Source organism: Tauraco erythrolophus, chromosome 21 (assembly GCF_009769465.1).
Source record: "Tauraco erythrolophus isolate bTauEry1 chromosome 21, bTauEry1.pri, whole genome shotgun sequence".
NCBI classification, from domain to species: domain Eukaryota; kingdom Metazoa; phylum Chordata; class Aves; order Musophagiformes; family Musophagidae; genus Tauraco; species Tauraco erythrolophus.
In genome coordinates this window covers 1364840-1380550 of record NC_141485.1, presented here as the reverse complement: position 1 = coordinate 1380550, position 15711 = coordinate 1364840, and the positions used below count along the sequence as shown (strand labels likewise).

The 15711-nt window shown below is 48.7% G+C and overlaps 1 protein-coding gene across 6 annotated transcripts in view; it reads right to left on the bottom strand.

The window, feature by feature from the left end:
• MSI2 (musashi RNA binding protein 2) overlaps positions 1–14831 on the bottom strand; it is a 237900-nt gene extending 223069 nt beyond the window's left edge. For all 6 annotated transcript variants that reach the window (XM_086624426.1, XM_086624428.1, XM_086624429.1 and 3 more), the window contains exons 1-5: positions 14770–14831; positions 14526–14566; positions 14284–14365; positions 13828–13912; positions 9588–9629 (exon numbers count right to left, since the gene is read on the bottom strand). In XM_086624426.1, the coding sequence (XP_086480552.1) occupies positions 9588–9629; positions 13828–13912; positions 14284–14365; positions 14526–14566; positions 14770–14831 (312 nt within the window). The remainder of the gene's footprint in view (positions 1–9587; positions 9630–13827; positions 13913–14283; positions 14366–14525; positions 14567–14769) is intronic.
• Between the last annotated feature and the right edge of the window lie 880 nt (positions 14832–15711).

The following is a 15711-nucleotide window of genomic DNA, read 5'->3' as shown; positions in this document are numbered from 1 at the left end:
TTGCTGAGCACGTTGCATGCACAACCTGCTGCTGTGATCACAGCAGAGCATTAGGTGAGTCAGGAATGTAAAGCACAAAAGTACGTGGCAGGAGATTCTCTCTCCAGGTGCTTTTCACCACCATCCACCCACTCCCGGGATACGTGGTCTCGGCAGGCGGAGGGGGACCGGCCGGTGCGGCCCATCTCGGGCGCCGCACTCCGCAGTGGAGGCACATCAGGACATGCTCCTCGTCTGCACCAGACGGAGGGACCACCGCAGCCGTCCCTCCCAGCTCCAGCAGTGCGGAACGCCGGGCCACACAGCACGGAACGGGCACGGTCCTGCAGCACGAAGAAGAGGAGCAGCTCCTGGGAGCTGGGCGCGGGGGCGGAGGAGCGTCCGGCATGGCTGAGTGCCCAGCTCTGCGGGGGAGAGAGGAGCCAACGCGTATCTGGAGGCAGAGGGACTCCAGGACACCTGCGGCTCCGCGTGCTTCCTCCTCTCCTCTCGTTACTGCGGGCACCGGGATCGACCTCGCGCTGCGACGCGCCACCGAGCCCGTTGAAACCCACTGCCGCTCTCCCCCCTCGGCCTCGCGGCCCCCATGCTCGTTTGTAACCGGCGTCAGCTGTAACTCATGCCCCCAGTCACCTTCCACACGCTGTGGTCGAGCGCCCTTATCTCGCTTCCCCCTCCCTGCAGCCTCGCCGCCGCCGTTCGGAAACCTCCGCGCGCGGCAGGAGCCCCGCGGCTCAGCGGCCACCGCCTCCGCCACACACCACGGCACCGGCACTCCGGTCAGGGCCTCCCTTATAAATTTTCCAATCAGAAGTCGTTAGGAAACAGAAAAAAAAAAACTTAGTTTAAGTTTAACCCCTGAAAGACAGGTGGCATAAAGAGCCAGCGGCGTACGATACTGGTGAGCTGTCTACTACAAATACATCCATTAAAAAAAAAAAACAAACACCCAAACACCTTATAGAATCATGGAACGGTTTGGGTTGGAAGAGGTCTCAAAGATCACCCAGTTCCAACGCCCCTGCCAAGAGCAGGGACACCCTCCACTACACCAGGCTGCCCAAAGCCCCATCCAACCTGGCCTACATACCCAACCTGGCCTCATCCTAGAGACTTTTTGAGGAGAGGGAGCCCCAGCCGTGAGAAGCCGACATCTTTCACTGTAGTTGGCTCAGCGGGGCTCGTTCCAGACTCCGACATCTCCCTGGGATCCTCAGGACACGGCAGAGAGCAACGGCCTGACACCATCCAACACGACGGTCAGCAGCAGCCCTGCACTGAAAGGTGGGATGACGACCCCCCTGTCCTCAGCAAATTCCCATCACATTTCACACCTCCCCATTAAGTTCCGATTTCTTTTCAGTGTTTTCTGTTCCCTTCCACAATTCACTGAGCGCACGGCGCTGCTATAGGCTCCGCAGGTCTGCCAAATGCAACACCCAAAGCAGGCAAATTTCGCCAGCACACGAACATCTTTACACTCACTTACAACACTTTGCAAACCTTTGGCAAAAGGATAAATTTTCACGGTATGTATCAGGCTCTGTGCACAGCTCAGGCTCAAAGCAGGGAGGAGCACCGACACATCTCTGAACACGAGTGATGGGTAACACGGCCAACTGGAAAACTATACAGAAGCTTCACTCTTTCAGTAGGCACTGCAGAAAAATCACTGGCAACATCCCTTCTGGAAACACCTTTTTCCAACAACCAACAGCAAACCTTCTGCCAGCGCGGAGGGTTTGCAGCTGACCAACTTTTGCCACAAACCAAGCCTCCGACTTGAGTGATACCACTCAGCCCAGTGGGACTTACGGATACTCGGGACAAACGCTCAGCTCCTTGCAACCTCTTCACATATCACACCAAATTACCTTTCAGGAAGATTCCTGAACAATGTTTATTCAGCAATTGTTATAAAAACCTCTACTGACTCACTATCTAGCAGACGTTGTATTTCAAGCCGGGAAGTCTTGCTGGCACTTCACATTCCCTATTTTAAATAAATCAAATTTTCAAAATGCTTCTTCACCCTGGGCTACTCACCACCTCTTTGATGCAAAACTGACCCACAGAACAACATAAAGATGAGCTCAGAGTCAGGAATACTAAAACACAAATTAAAACAGCACAGTGCAGGTTTGGGGACACTAGAGATGAATTTTGTATCCTTTGGGCAACACCAGCGTTCCCAGCAACCCAGCCCTGAACCTCAAGGACTGGAGCTGCACCAGGGCCCTGCCCACGTTCTCAGCCAAGGAGGCCTTGCTCCAGCCACGTCTCATGGCTGTATGGCACATACAGAGGAAAAGAAAACCAAGAGGACTTAACAACCTCAAACCCTGGGAACTACTTAATTCACTAGATATTAGTTTCTTTCCCCCCACCCCACCATTTTCCCTCCCACCTGCCAGGCTACCTCATTACTGTCACTCTGCATCAGTTCTTGCTACAGCAGTTTTCTTGGACCTTTGCCCCTTTAGTCAGCTTGAAACCTCTTCCCTATTGTACATCGGAGTCAACGGGAAATTAATGCAAGTCTTTGCTGGGGGGAGGGAAGGGCAGAGGGAACGACGCTTTCTGCCGCTGTCAATACCTCTTTTCCTTCACCCTTCTTGCCACATGCACTTCACCGACATATCGAGAAGCCTTGTCCACGTTCAGCTGCACTTGCTGAGGTCTCTGAACTACTTCTCGTGTAGAATTGCTGAAGCCTTAGCAGGGTAAGGTCCTTCTTTACGATACAGAGTTCCCCAAGTACAATCTCAATACTTCAGTGAAGCCCACTCAATCACAATACACCCAGCTGCAGCTGTCCCAGCACCAGGAATGACTGAGCAGGGGAGAAGCAGCTCCTAACATTCTTCAGATTTTCTCTGCACTCAAAAAATAAAGGAAACATTTCCAACAGGAAAGCAGCAAAGTGCCAAAGTTTAGAAGTAACTTATTAATACCGCATGCTGATCGGACCACAGAGATTCACATTAACTTTCAAATTACTCAACAAACCACAATTTCTACAGCAATAATGTCTTAGAAACCTAAGCCACGTTGAACACACTCACATACTTAGCAGAATTATTCCAGTGACTAAGGCAAATAAAAATGTGTGATTGCAGGGCTAGAGACTAAATTAAGCTTAGACAATGATTTTTTATTTTTTAAGTCTGACGCTACACTGACCTTGCAATCACTTTTTTGAGGAAACAGCTGATTGATATTTTCTTGTGAGTGAGATGCTCTGGTGGAGGGGGGAAAAAGAGAGAAATGAAACTGGCTACCTCTGAAAGAGAAGCGATGGGACTGACCATATACAAAGTACTGTCAAATACACAAAGTAATCTTTTAATCTTTTTCTGCTACAGGCTCTACAGTTCAACAAAGCATTTAATAATGTGCTTTTAGTCCATCCTGATTCAGCAAAGCACTAACCCACATGCTTATGCCAACTTAAGTATATGCTTAAGTGCTTTTGCACAATAGGGTCAGAGAAGATTCAGGCCCTGCAGATGAACCATTTTCTGAAACAAGTCATTTTTTTCCTAAGATGACTGGCTCTATTTACAGCTTCTCCTCCCTTTACAGCATGACCCAAAATGTGTTTAAAGAGAACACTAAAATACAACTGGAAAGCCAAAAAACTCTTAGGCACAGCAAAGACATCTATGTATGGCATAATGAAACAGAGGAGCTGTTCTTTTTCCTCCTCAACATAACATATACCTTGACCTACACACACCACGTTACGCTGTTTCAGTAGCTCTCCTCTAAAAATAAGTTAGAAGTTCCCTTAACGCTTCGGATTTCACAACATTTATGAGACTATCACCAGAGTCAACAGGCTAAAAAAAGAATCCATTAGCATTAACTGGCCCGTCACTGGCAGTGACAAATAAATGAATTTGATGGTTTTAGATCAGTCATTAGTAGACCTACCCCCAGGCTGATAAAGGCTCAGCACTTTGCAGACGAGATGTACTCAATCTGGAAGCAGGGAGGAACGCACGAGGGTGTTAGCATGCTGCTCTTCTTCCATTTCCCTGACCTCCCTCATTGCAGACCCCTTCCTGGCACATCCAAGCAACAAGGTCTCGGTGCAGAAAAGTTACCTAGTAGATGGCATTAAAAATAATCCAGCACCACCATGAAGGATGGGGAACGTAAAATCCCCTTAAAAAAAAAAATCCCAAGTTAGATGATATTCAATTTTAATTTTTAGTTAGCAGTAACTCAAAGGGAAGGAAAGTACATTAGGACTATTTTTGGCATGAAAGACATCCTTAGGCAACGATAATGGAAACACACGCATTTTACACAAGCACAAGATAGTCTGTGGGCATTAAGGACAACGTGAGCAAGCCACCTGAGTGGCTGGGGAGAAGAAATAAATGTTTACATCTACAAGAACAACAAAATTACAGAAATCCAGCTCAGCTCTTGCTTCTGACAAAACTCAGCACACTCCACAGAACACCGTGCACAGCCGCTTTTTTCTCCGGCTGCCAGCACCCAAGAAGAGCAATCATGCTCCACCTCAAAGAGATCACAGGGAACAAGAATCAGAGCCCAAGAATAATGGATTTCAAAATCCTGATCCTCTGCTACCTGAGAAGACCTGGGTTGATTAGCCAAGGCTCAGACTCATCAACTTTTCCATTTGACCATCTGATGCCAGAGGGAGACAAATTCTAGGAGCAGCTTACCCTGGACAAGAGATCTACGTCAAGGCTGGTTGAACAAGATAGCTGAACACTGGCCATCAACCACAAAAGGAAATCCCCCATACTGTCTGGTAAGGACTTCATATTACTTTGTATGCAGAAGATACAGCCATATTATTAAGGTACACATCTATGCCCAATGTCAAGGGCAGGAATTATTTCCTCTCTTACTCCATCCAGACCTGCAGGGGAATTTTAAAAAAGAAAAAAAACCAAAACACACACACCCCCCACACATAAGGAAAAGGCCTGACCTGGCTGCTCTTTACAGTCTGGTGGGGAAGGAAGGGTGGCAGGAAAGGAAGAATCCTGGGTTCTGCTGGTGTGTTCAGTTCACATTCTTTTGAAAAAGACTTCAAAGTCTACCCAAATACTTTAAACAAGATAGGAAGTAGCAGGACTAACCTGGAGGAGTTTACAGGCAGAAGCAGAGGAGGAAACAAACAACAGAACTCTTGATTTTCAAGGTCCATCATTTGCTTTGGAACAAAATCTCTCTCTGCTACTCTGGCTCACTCTTATCAGGCAGCCAAGGGACACAGACACCCCACCCACAATTAACTTAATTGGAATCAGCCGTCCAAATCAACTGGTTAGCTTTAAAAAAAAAAAAAAAAAAAATCCCAGGTTAGCCTGGGTGTTATTCCAAAAGGGCATGCCCTCCATTTGCTGCTCTGGAACAGCCAGCTTCACGTGGGTTTAACCAGGGGCGACTCCAATGAAAGGAGAGTTGTTGACACTCTGGTTTTTGCCAAAGAAGGAGGAACAGATGTGCACAACTGCACCTCTTACAGCCCACGTGCCCGGCCAGACAGGAAACCAGCTAGTCCAGAGACAAGGTATGCACAGTTTGCAGATACACTGAGTGGAGCACAGAGATGCCAGAACCCGTTACTGGTCCTGCACTCTCCTCTGTTAGAATAAAACACATCTAGTAAAAAAACTGGTATTCAGCATCACCATCTGATCATCGGGCAAAAGGCTTCCCTCACCAAATAAAGCCCTTCTGCTATTTCGTGACCAAACGGTCACCAGAATACTGGTGACCCAACCCACACAGATTAGACCCCAAATTACAACACGCAGTCTTGACAACAACCACCTCTGCTCTGGGTCATCAGCAGACAGGACGCTGACACCCAGTGCACGGCCCACACCGCCGAGCTACAGGAGCAGCTCCAGCAGCTCGCAGGGGTACCTGCCTTGCCCTCGTTATTTAACAGACACTGAAGAGGAAGGACACAGACTACAGTCAGCAGGTCACACACACAATGCCAATGAATGCCACCGAATGCTACTACAAGTAGTTCCAGCTTGTTGACATGCCGGAGCAATTCCAACCACACGCATTATGCCCCTGTAGTAAGTGCCAGGAAGAACAGGTACCTCGATCACATCCTGGAGGAACCTGAGCACAAAATACAACTCAGTGGGTAGCCTCACTAACTGTAAACTTTGAAGTTTTATCTGCATCTGTTTCATACGTGGCTTTGCACGACGAAGCATCCAAACTCCGTACCAGTAAGTCACATGAAGGTACTTTCACAGCCAAGGCACTTCTTCATGGACTGAGGCTGCTGTCCTTTTGCTCTTCAGGTTTGTTTTGGTTTTTAAATAAATCCCTAAGGCAGGGGGTAAGGGTGGAAATTGCTTACATTTGAAAATATCTAATGAACATGCTAAATTTGATAAGGCTTCTCCAACCTAATTTAGCAGGTACTGTCAGAACTGACAGGCTACGTATATTGAGAAGTCAAATTATCGTAGTATGCGCTATTCAAAAGGGGGTAAAAAAGTACTACCCCCTCATCACTGCTCCTTTTCAAGGATTTTCAAGTCAGGAGAGTTATAAATGATCAACTGCTACGGAGCGCCTTCCAGCACTTGGAAGCAAGACAGATTTTTATCAAGGAACAGCAGCCAGGAGAAGGGATACACAGATTCTTTTCATCTCGCTGGTAGCCATACACCAGAACCTCAACAAGTTAAACCCCCGCAGCAAGTTTCCTAAAACAATGGCTCCAAGCTGTCCTGGCCTTCACAAGGAGAGCAGGATTACACACCGTGGCGTGATCCACCGCAGGCAATCACCCAGGATTTTCTTCGAGGGCCATTCTAAGAAAATCAGGGAAGAATGCTCAGCTGTTACAACCTGCCACTTCTTGCTCAGTGCCCAATTTGCATCACCAGAGAGGTGTCAAATCATGAGATGTGGTTAAAAAAAAGCCCAAAAGAAAGCATTTTACTGGGCTAGGGTTTGAAAGGGGAACACTGCCCAATTAAAGGGAATCAGAAAGGGGGAAGGAACAGGCACGAATAAGTGAGCGTGACCCCGCAGACCCCCGCAGACCGCAGCGGGCGCGTGAACTGGCGAAGGTGGCGAACGCAGCCCGAACCCAGCGCGGCCGCTGCCCACCGAGGAGTCGGTCGTGCCGAGGGAGGTCGGAAGGGCTCCCGAGGGAAGGGGCTGCCACCTCCGCACCGGCCAGCTGGGTGGAAAGCCAGCAAGACCACAGAAAAAAGCCCAATCCCCATTTTGCTTAAGACACACCAGGATGGAAGACTACTCAGGAGATAAGAAAAAAAAACCCTCCCCTTGCACCTAGAGAGAGACAGAGACATTGCATTAAATGCCATTAATCTCCACAGACCCAGGCATTAGCTAGTTAAATAGATGAAAGCACCGTCACATTTTAACGCTGAGCATTTGCTATTCTACTGGGATAAATGAACAACTAAAGTGAAAAACCTTAGTTCAGTATCTAATTAAAAAACAGAAAACAAAAAATCCAGATTATGAAATGCAGTCCAGAATAATACATCATAATTGATGCAAAATCTGTTCTTTATTGCATCTCATTTTCTCCAATTTCCTGATAAGGCTCCTTTCAATCTTAAGATTATTTTTTTTTCCAAGTGCTCTGTAGAAATCCCAGCACTTTAGGAAGGACAAGTGTGTAAAAAGCAGAAACAGACACTGCTGACCTCTCCAGAGAGAGCGAGTTCCTGCTAAGAGAGGAATCCAGCCTACGTTCCAGGATTTGCCCCACACTTGAAAGATGTCAGTTACCAAAAACAAACAAACAAAAAACCCTACGTGGAGAAAAACAAAATCCCCTTTGTAAAAATGACCTGACTTTGCATTCTTTAACGCAAAAATTTAACACGCCAATATCCACCGCAAGACATGCCCTGGTTTTTTTCACTGCTATAGAAGAAAACACATGGGACAGCTTAACAGCTCTGTTGTAAGCATTATAAACTTTTACAAATAACACCGTAGAAACAGATAACTGGTAATTGAAGACAGTTTAAAATGTAAATAAGCCTTTAAAAGGTATCAGGAAGGGGGAAAGAAACATCAGTAACAGTGCAAGATCATCTTCATACTTCAATTACGAAACCCTTCAAAATTCTTCTAGTTTTAAACTGTATCTTAAAGACAGCACTAATCCAACAACATAATCCAGAAGCCACAAACCCTACAAGTCATAAACTCTTTGCTTAGCACAGAGGCAAGCCAGGCACACTATTATTCACTAATTAGTTATTAGATATGTCCCACGAAGAAAAGATCCTCTAAACAGTTGACTGTGTTCCTCTGGTTTAAAATTCTGCAAGTAGGCTGTAGGGGTTTGGCTATTGTTCTTCTTTTAGAAAACTCACCAGCACCTCTCCTGCTGTACTCTTAGGGTTCTTAAATTACACATCGTTTTTCCAAGATGCACGTTTTGTACTGTTTTTACCACTATTGTCCCACACGCTATTAACCTGCCTGCTTTCCTGAGGAGCTATATGCAGTAAAATCACTAGGCTGAATTTGCTCAGGTAGTCTCCTGCCACCAACTTTAAACCACTTTTCCTTACTGACCTGCATCCACAACTCTGCAGCCTTGTCTTCCCACTTCTTAACAGAAGTTACAAGTTGAAGTAACCCAACGTGACTAGAGCGTATACAAGTGGCATGCACCAGCTAAATTAAGTTCTTCCAACAGACTCTCAAAAACAAACAAAAAACGTTATTACAAAAGTTTTCTTTCGGCCTCCGGCTTTCAAAGTTCAAATACAACTGACTGCACAGTTGGATTTGAAACTGAGCTGCTGTTTTCATCAGGCACGGCCTTAAGAGCAACGACCATTTCTACTCCATAAGCAACTCCTCCAGAAGAAACGGCCCCCAGCAACGTTTCAGCGAGAAGCTTCCCTGCACATGGCCACACGGTCTCCGTCCCGCCGCGGAGGCTGGCCACGCTACAGCAAGAGTGCCTGGGAAGAAGGTGGTCACTTCTCCAGCCAGCCTGGTCGGCCAAGGGACTTGGAGCTCATTGTTTCACTCTTCTTGCAAAAGAAAAGCCCGTGGCCTGAGGAGTTCAGGGCTTCATCAGAAACTCGCTACCCAACGCTTATTAGTCCCCCAACACATCTCTGAAGTCATACAAGAGAAAATTTGCAAACAATGAAGGCAGAGATACATTCCCATCCATCACAACCACAGAACTGAAAGCTCAGCTCAAAACAAGCCCGAAGCCTGCACTTAATCCGAACGCTCTCCATAAACACCATGCAAAACAGATTGCGTAAAGCAGCACCACCAACACGAGCAACACGGCACCAGCCTCCCACCAGCGCTCCCGGAGTCTCCGCTTCCCGGCCGGCCGCGACGCTGCAAGGAGATGGTTAAACTGGAGCTGCGGAACATCGCGGAGCGGCTCTCCTGCAGCTTCACAGCCACACGCCATACCCTGCGGACGCCATGCACTCCGGCTTTAAAAGCTTTCATTGCCAATTCCCCGTTTGAAACCTGAACTGCCTGGCAACAACAATTCTCTGTGTGCCTAAAATCCTATTATCGATCCTCCTACTTACCTTAGGCTGTGCTCGTCGGGGAAATGCAACTTTAGGGTCAATCTGAGGAAAAAGAAAGGGGAAATCAACAAGATAGCTTTTGCTGTCAATTTATTTCTATTTCATTTTTTAAAAATCACTGAATTATTAATCCCTCATTTCTCAGGCTTATAATTCAGCACACTGGGTCATCTAGAACTACTCTGGAACTGATGGATCACAATGTGGGTTTGGGAGGGGGGGGTGGCAGAGGGAGGGAGATGGGAAGAGCAGAAGAAAACATCTCTTCTGTACACCTCCTACATCATCTTCTGGGCAACAGCCTCCGCTGGTGCTCAGGGAGCCCTGCATTAGCCTCTGGGTGCTGCCTCCTCACCAAAACTGCGCCGTAACCGTCACCGGCACGCTCCGCAGGTTGCGCAGACAGACGGCCAGCACTCCTGATCGAGATCTTAACCTGCTGGTTTTAACACCTGCACCTTCCTTCCGTTGGGTTCGGGGTTACTTTGTTTGTCTTTCTTTTTTCTGCTTTGTTTTGTCAACTGACTACCCAGCTCCACACAAAAAAGAAACACAAAACACAAAGTCAAATTATTAAAACTAAAACATTAGAAGGACTACAAGGTTATCCTTCACAACAATATGCCAAATTGATCTGGTTTGCTTACCCTCAAAGAATATATATCAGCAAGGAAAGACTACAAAGGGGCGTTCATGGGAAGCGGGGGAAGAGAGGAGAGCAAGATGCAAACAAATCATACAAGCATCTTAAACCAGAAAAAAAATAAGTTCTTAAAAAAGATTTTCCATGAAGAAGTTACCTAAAGTATTCTTCAATGAAGCATGCCACCACAGAGACAAAAAAATATAAAAAAAAATCTTTGCTTTACCCCATGCTCCCTTATTTTAAGATGCAGCATTGACTCTCATTGCACTGCATAAATTAGAAAGCGTGTCCACTCTGCAATTCCAAAATGCTAATTCTGCAATTTTAAAAACAACTTCCACATGGGTCATCTTTAAAGAGTCTCTTCTCTCCATTCAAAAATACTTAAAACCAAAAAGACACCACTGTACATGCATGTCTGAATGTAAATTTAAAAAAAAAAAAAAAAAAAATCACACCTTCTAAACAATTGCTCATCTTAATTTGTCATGTTTAAAAATGATTGCAATAAAATGTCTACGTGCTGCTGATTTCACCTCTGGTTTTTAGCAGCATCTGCACACAGAGATGTTCTAAATAAAGAGTCTGGAAGGGGATTTTTTTTTAAAAGCACTAAATCCTACCTTCACTGTGCAACTTGCGACTGCTTTCAGTGTCATCTTCGACAATATACAAACTGATGAAACTGATCCTGATTGTGTTAAGGCATATTTAGAAGAAGGGGCTTTCTTTAACAGTTTGGGGTTTGTTGGTTTTTTTCCCCTCTCAAGCTAACCCGGATTAGGAAAACGAGATGTTTCCATTTGGTATTTGTATTCCTGTAGTGATAAATATTCCTGTCACTGATAAATAATCACAGTCTCCTAAAAAGCAGTTTTCCTCAATTAATTTGTCAAAATTGGATACAGCACAAACATTTGATGTGCAAGTGATAAACTGATTTGCCTACATCAGATACAAATGCAGTATCTTTTTTAGGACATACCTGAGAAATGAGCGATTACATGCCACTTCATTGTTCAAAAAGCATAAAAAGTAAAATTCTTTATCTAGAAAGCTAACCTTTTCATAGAGATTAACATAATCTACAAATATATTCAGCACTTGCTAGGCATTTGTCTACTGGGGAAATACAACAGGTACGGATTTTCCACAGCGATACCCAAAGCTGGTGGCAAACAAGCACTACATTTTCTCCATTTTCTTCAAAAGTGAAAGTTTTCTCAACAAAGAACACCAGTCCCACCAGAAGGACATCACTGCGAAGTCCCACTGGTAAAAAGCTGGAAGAGCTATTAAACTCTAAAACACCACATTCATTTTTGAAGGTCAGTTCAAAGAGCACCGAGTCCTTTGCACCACAGCGACAGCCCTTCTTAAATAACTGAATTTTCCTTCACAAAACCTTCTGGGTAAACACCATCAGCGTTTGAAGACGAACACCAAGCAATCAACGTGGCAAATCCATACCTTTTGCATATCCCTGTCAACTATTTAAACAACAACCAAAAAAAAAAAAAAATTCTACCAAAAAAAAAAAAAAATTAGTTAGTTAGGTACAATTCTACTTACTGTATCTACAAGTCCTCTAGGAAATGACTCTAATACTATTTCTGATATGAATGGCCATTACCTAAACAAAGCTTTTAACGTAACTGTAAACAAGAGCGCCGTTTCCATGCCAATACCCAACCGCTCTGCCTCCTGCGCTGAACGTTGAAACAGAGTCAAATGCTATGTTATACTACAGAACAGTTACTACAGAGTCTACAAATAAACGGCTCAAAGGGAACCTGCCGACTTTTAGGCTTGACTTTTAAGCTGCATTGCTGATTCTGAGGTCGATTTCGTATTTAAATCGATGCAATCATTATCATACAATCATAACTGAGGCAAATTCGTCCCGGACAAGCTTTTCACCCCTCCCCCAGAGAAGAGCAAATTAATACATCGCAGGGACTAGACTGTGATACAGGAAAAAAGCTGGGGGAGGACCTAATTATAGTCAGAAATATGACAGAGTGTCCTCCCATGATTTTTTTTTTTTTTTTAAACCCTCGTTCAAGATACTGTTTGCCTTTGTTCTTCTTATCTAAATTTATCTTTAAAAACACATAGAGAATATAGCTGTACATGAAAAGTCTGGTGCGCTTAATCTCAGGAGCACAGTTGAATCAGTTATCTTACCATATCTGATTAAACCTAAAATCAAATTATTAAGGCATGTGAAAGCATGGGTTACGTGCTCAGACAAGCCCAGCAGAATTTGTAGGTCGAACTGAAACACTAGATTCCACCTGCTTCTACTAGAGCTTTGGACTTTTTGTTTTCATACAAATCACATTTTAAAAAATAAATCACACACTCATGTTTGCTCCCTGCTTCCTCTGTTCTGCATTTAGCTATAATCTCATACACACACACACGAGATGCTCCAGCACCGAGACAGGATTCCTCCTAACACCATGCTCATGTTAAAATTAAACCTTTAAGATCCAAAATACGTACTATAAAAGACAGTTGCAGCAACGAACACATTTAACACGTTCAGCAGAAGCTCTCTGCCAGACAGTCAAACCAACAGGATCCTTCCCTTCCCAAAACACAACCCCCTCCACACCAGGCAGTACCACAGCGATAATGACCTCTACCAGTGTCCTTCCCCCCTCCCCTTCCAGGTTGGCTGAGGCTTAAAAATGCAACAAAGTAAGAGGCAGGAAAACTTCATCCTTTGGCATGGGAGACAAACAAGGCCTAAAGCTACACGCGCCTGATACCTTTTGTCTGACCCAATACTGAAAACGCCGTATCAGGTCAAGGGGCAAACTTATGCACGGGGTTTTTGTAAGGAGCAGGGGAAAAAAAAAAAAAAAAAAAAAAGAAGTGTAACATTTATTAAAAAAATAAATCAGCTGAATCTCACAAGCATTCTCCTTATGTGTTCCACTGGAGACTGACTGTAGCAAAAAGCTCTGGAGAAACAACAACAAATTAGGACTTGTGCTTCTCTGCCACATCTACCCTCCAGCTCTAGCACAGCCGTTGGCAAATTAACGTGGACGTTTCATAAGGGCCCCGACATAACGGGCGAGAGGGATCTCTCCAAAAAATGACTTTGGGAAATGACACTAGCAGCAGATTTTACCATTTGACAGTAAGTCACTCCCACCTTGAAACGCACGCACCAATAAATAAATAATCAACCAAAAGAAGTAGAAAGTTCCCCGCAGAAAGCATTCTGCAGCGGAACACCAAAAAAAAAGTTGCATTTTACTCTACAGTTTTTTTCAATGTCACCGCTCAATAAAATATAAGGCTGGGGGAGGAGCCACGGGTCGGTATGGCTAAATCCGCGTTTGAAAAAGCGAAAGTTACCGCTTTTCGCGACCTAAAAGCGGACCGTGGGGGAAAAAAGGAAAAACCCAACCGTGCAAAGTCCCGGTTCAATGACAGCCTGACACCGCCCCGCAAAAAACAAGCCCGGCAGCCGGAATCGCGGCGGCGGCCGAGCGCGGGGCGAGGGCACGGTCCCCGGGCACGCTCCCCGCCGCCAGCAGCCGGGGGGGCGGCCGGGCAGCCCCCCGCACGACCTACCGTCTTGGAGTCCAGCTCGTGGTGCGGCTGAGCCAGGACTTTGTCTACACTCGCCGGATCCGCGAACGTAACGAACCCGAAGCCTCTGCGAGAGACAAAGAGCGAGGGGATGGGGGCGGGGGGGGATGATGAGAACTAGAGACAAGGAGAGAAGTCATAAAAACAAACCGTCGTGTCCTCCCCCCATCTCCCCTTCCCCAAAGCCTCCGGTTCCGAGGGCGGACAGCCCCGACCCGGCCGCCCCTGCACCTCTCCGCCTCCACCGGCCGCTTTGTTTCCTCCTCCCGGCTGGAGGGATGCGGTGCGGGGACAAACCTCCCGGCCACGCGCGGGGTGGGATACGGGGGAGCGGGGATATGCAGCGGGTTGGGGGGGGGGGGGGTGATGATGTTTCCACTCGCCCCGACGGCAACTCGCGAAGTTTGTCAACGCGACGCGGGTGGGCGGCGGTTTTACCTGGAGCGCTTGGTGGTGGGGTCCCGCATGACCATACACTCTCGAATTTCTCCGAATTTGCTAAAATAGTCTCTAAGGCTGTCTGCGGAGAGAGAGAGAAGCAGAGAGGCAGAGGAGGGGAAGGGGGGGGGGGGGGGGGGGGGGGGGGGCACGGGCAGGCCCTGGCACGGCGGGACGCGGCCCACGCGGGGCGGGGGGGGAGCCGCGACGGGCAGGGGGTGAGGGGGGCGGCGGGTCCTTACCTGGTGAGGTTTGCCAGCTGAGGCCGCCGATGAACATCTTGCTGGAGGGAGAGAAGAGAGCGGAGTTGAACGCCGGTGCGGGATCGGCCATTTTGACGGGGCACCTCACGGCGGCGCGGAGGGGCGCGGAGCGGCGAGGAGCGGGGCGGGGGGGGGGGGGGGGGGGGGGGGGGGCCGGCCGACCGGCCGGCCCCCCCCCCCCCACCCCCCGCCCCGCTCCTCGCCCCGCCGCCCGCCGACTTACCCGGGGTCGTGCTGCGCCTCGCCGGGGCTCCCCGAGGTAGCCTGGCTCCCGTCCGCCTCCATGGCCGCGCGGAGCCCGCAGCGATCCGCGCCGAGCGAGAGCCCCCGAGAGGACCCCCCCCGCCCGCCCAACCCGCCCCCCCCCCGGCCCGGCTCCGGCTCCGGCTCGGTTCGCTCCGGTTGGCTTTTCCCCTTCCCTTCCCCCCTCCTCCTCCTCCTCCTCCTCCTCCTCCCTCCGCTACCGGAGGATCTCACTGGAGAGGCGCTGGGGAAGCAGCCAGATCCGTCACACGTGGGATCGGCTTAGCTCAGCGCCGCGCCGTCCCTCCCTCCCCCCGCCACCATCCTCTCCTCTCCTCCCTCCATCCCGCGCCGCCTCCCTCCCTCCCCCCCACCCAACCCCTGCCCCTCCCCACCCCTCCCGCCCCTCCCCGCCCCCGCGCCACGGGGCGGGGCCCGCCGCCGTCGCGTGGCCCTGCCGCGACGTCAGCGCCGCGCGCCCGCCCGCGCGTGCCCCGGGCGAGCAGCGCCGAGCACCCCCGCGCGTGCGGCGGCCGGTATCAGCGGGGCGCCTGGCGCTGGGAACGGGCACCGCTCTGATAACGGCCCCGCCGGCCTGCTCGGGGCGTCCGCGCGTGTCCGTGAGCCGGTCCGCAACGGCGAAGCGGAGCCCCCGAGGTGTAGGGCGGGGGGGGGGGGGGCTGTCGGGACGTGGGCTTTCCCGTCGGCGCCCGTGCCCTGCGTCCCCCTCGGCACGGCCACACTGGCACCGGATCAGCAGTTTCGGGGTCTGCTGGGGCGTGGGTGCCCAGCGAGGGAACGAGCTGTGGTTTAGGGGTAGCAAAAGCTCGCGTTTCGGAAAACTCGAAGGGCACCCCGTTGTTGCAGGGTGTCCTTGGTCGCATCACCCAGTCCGGGCACCAGCACCCACTCTGCCCTTCAT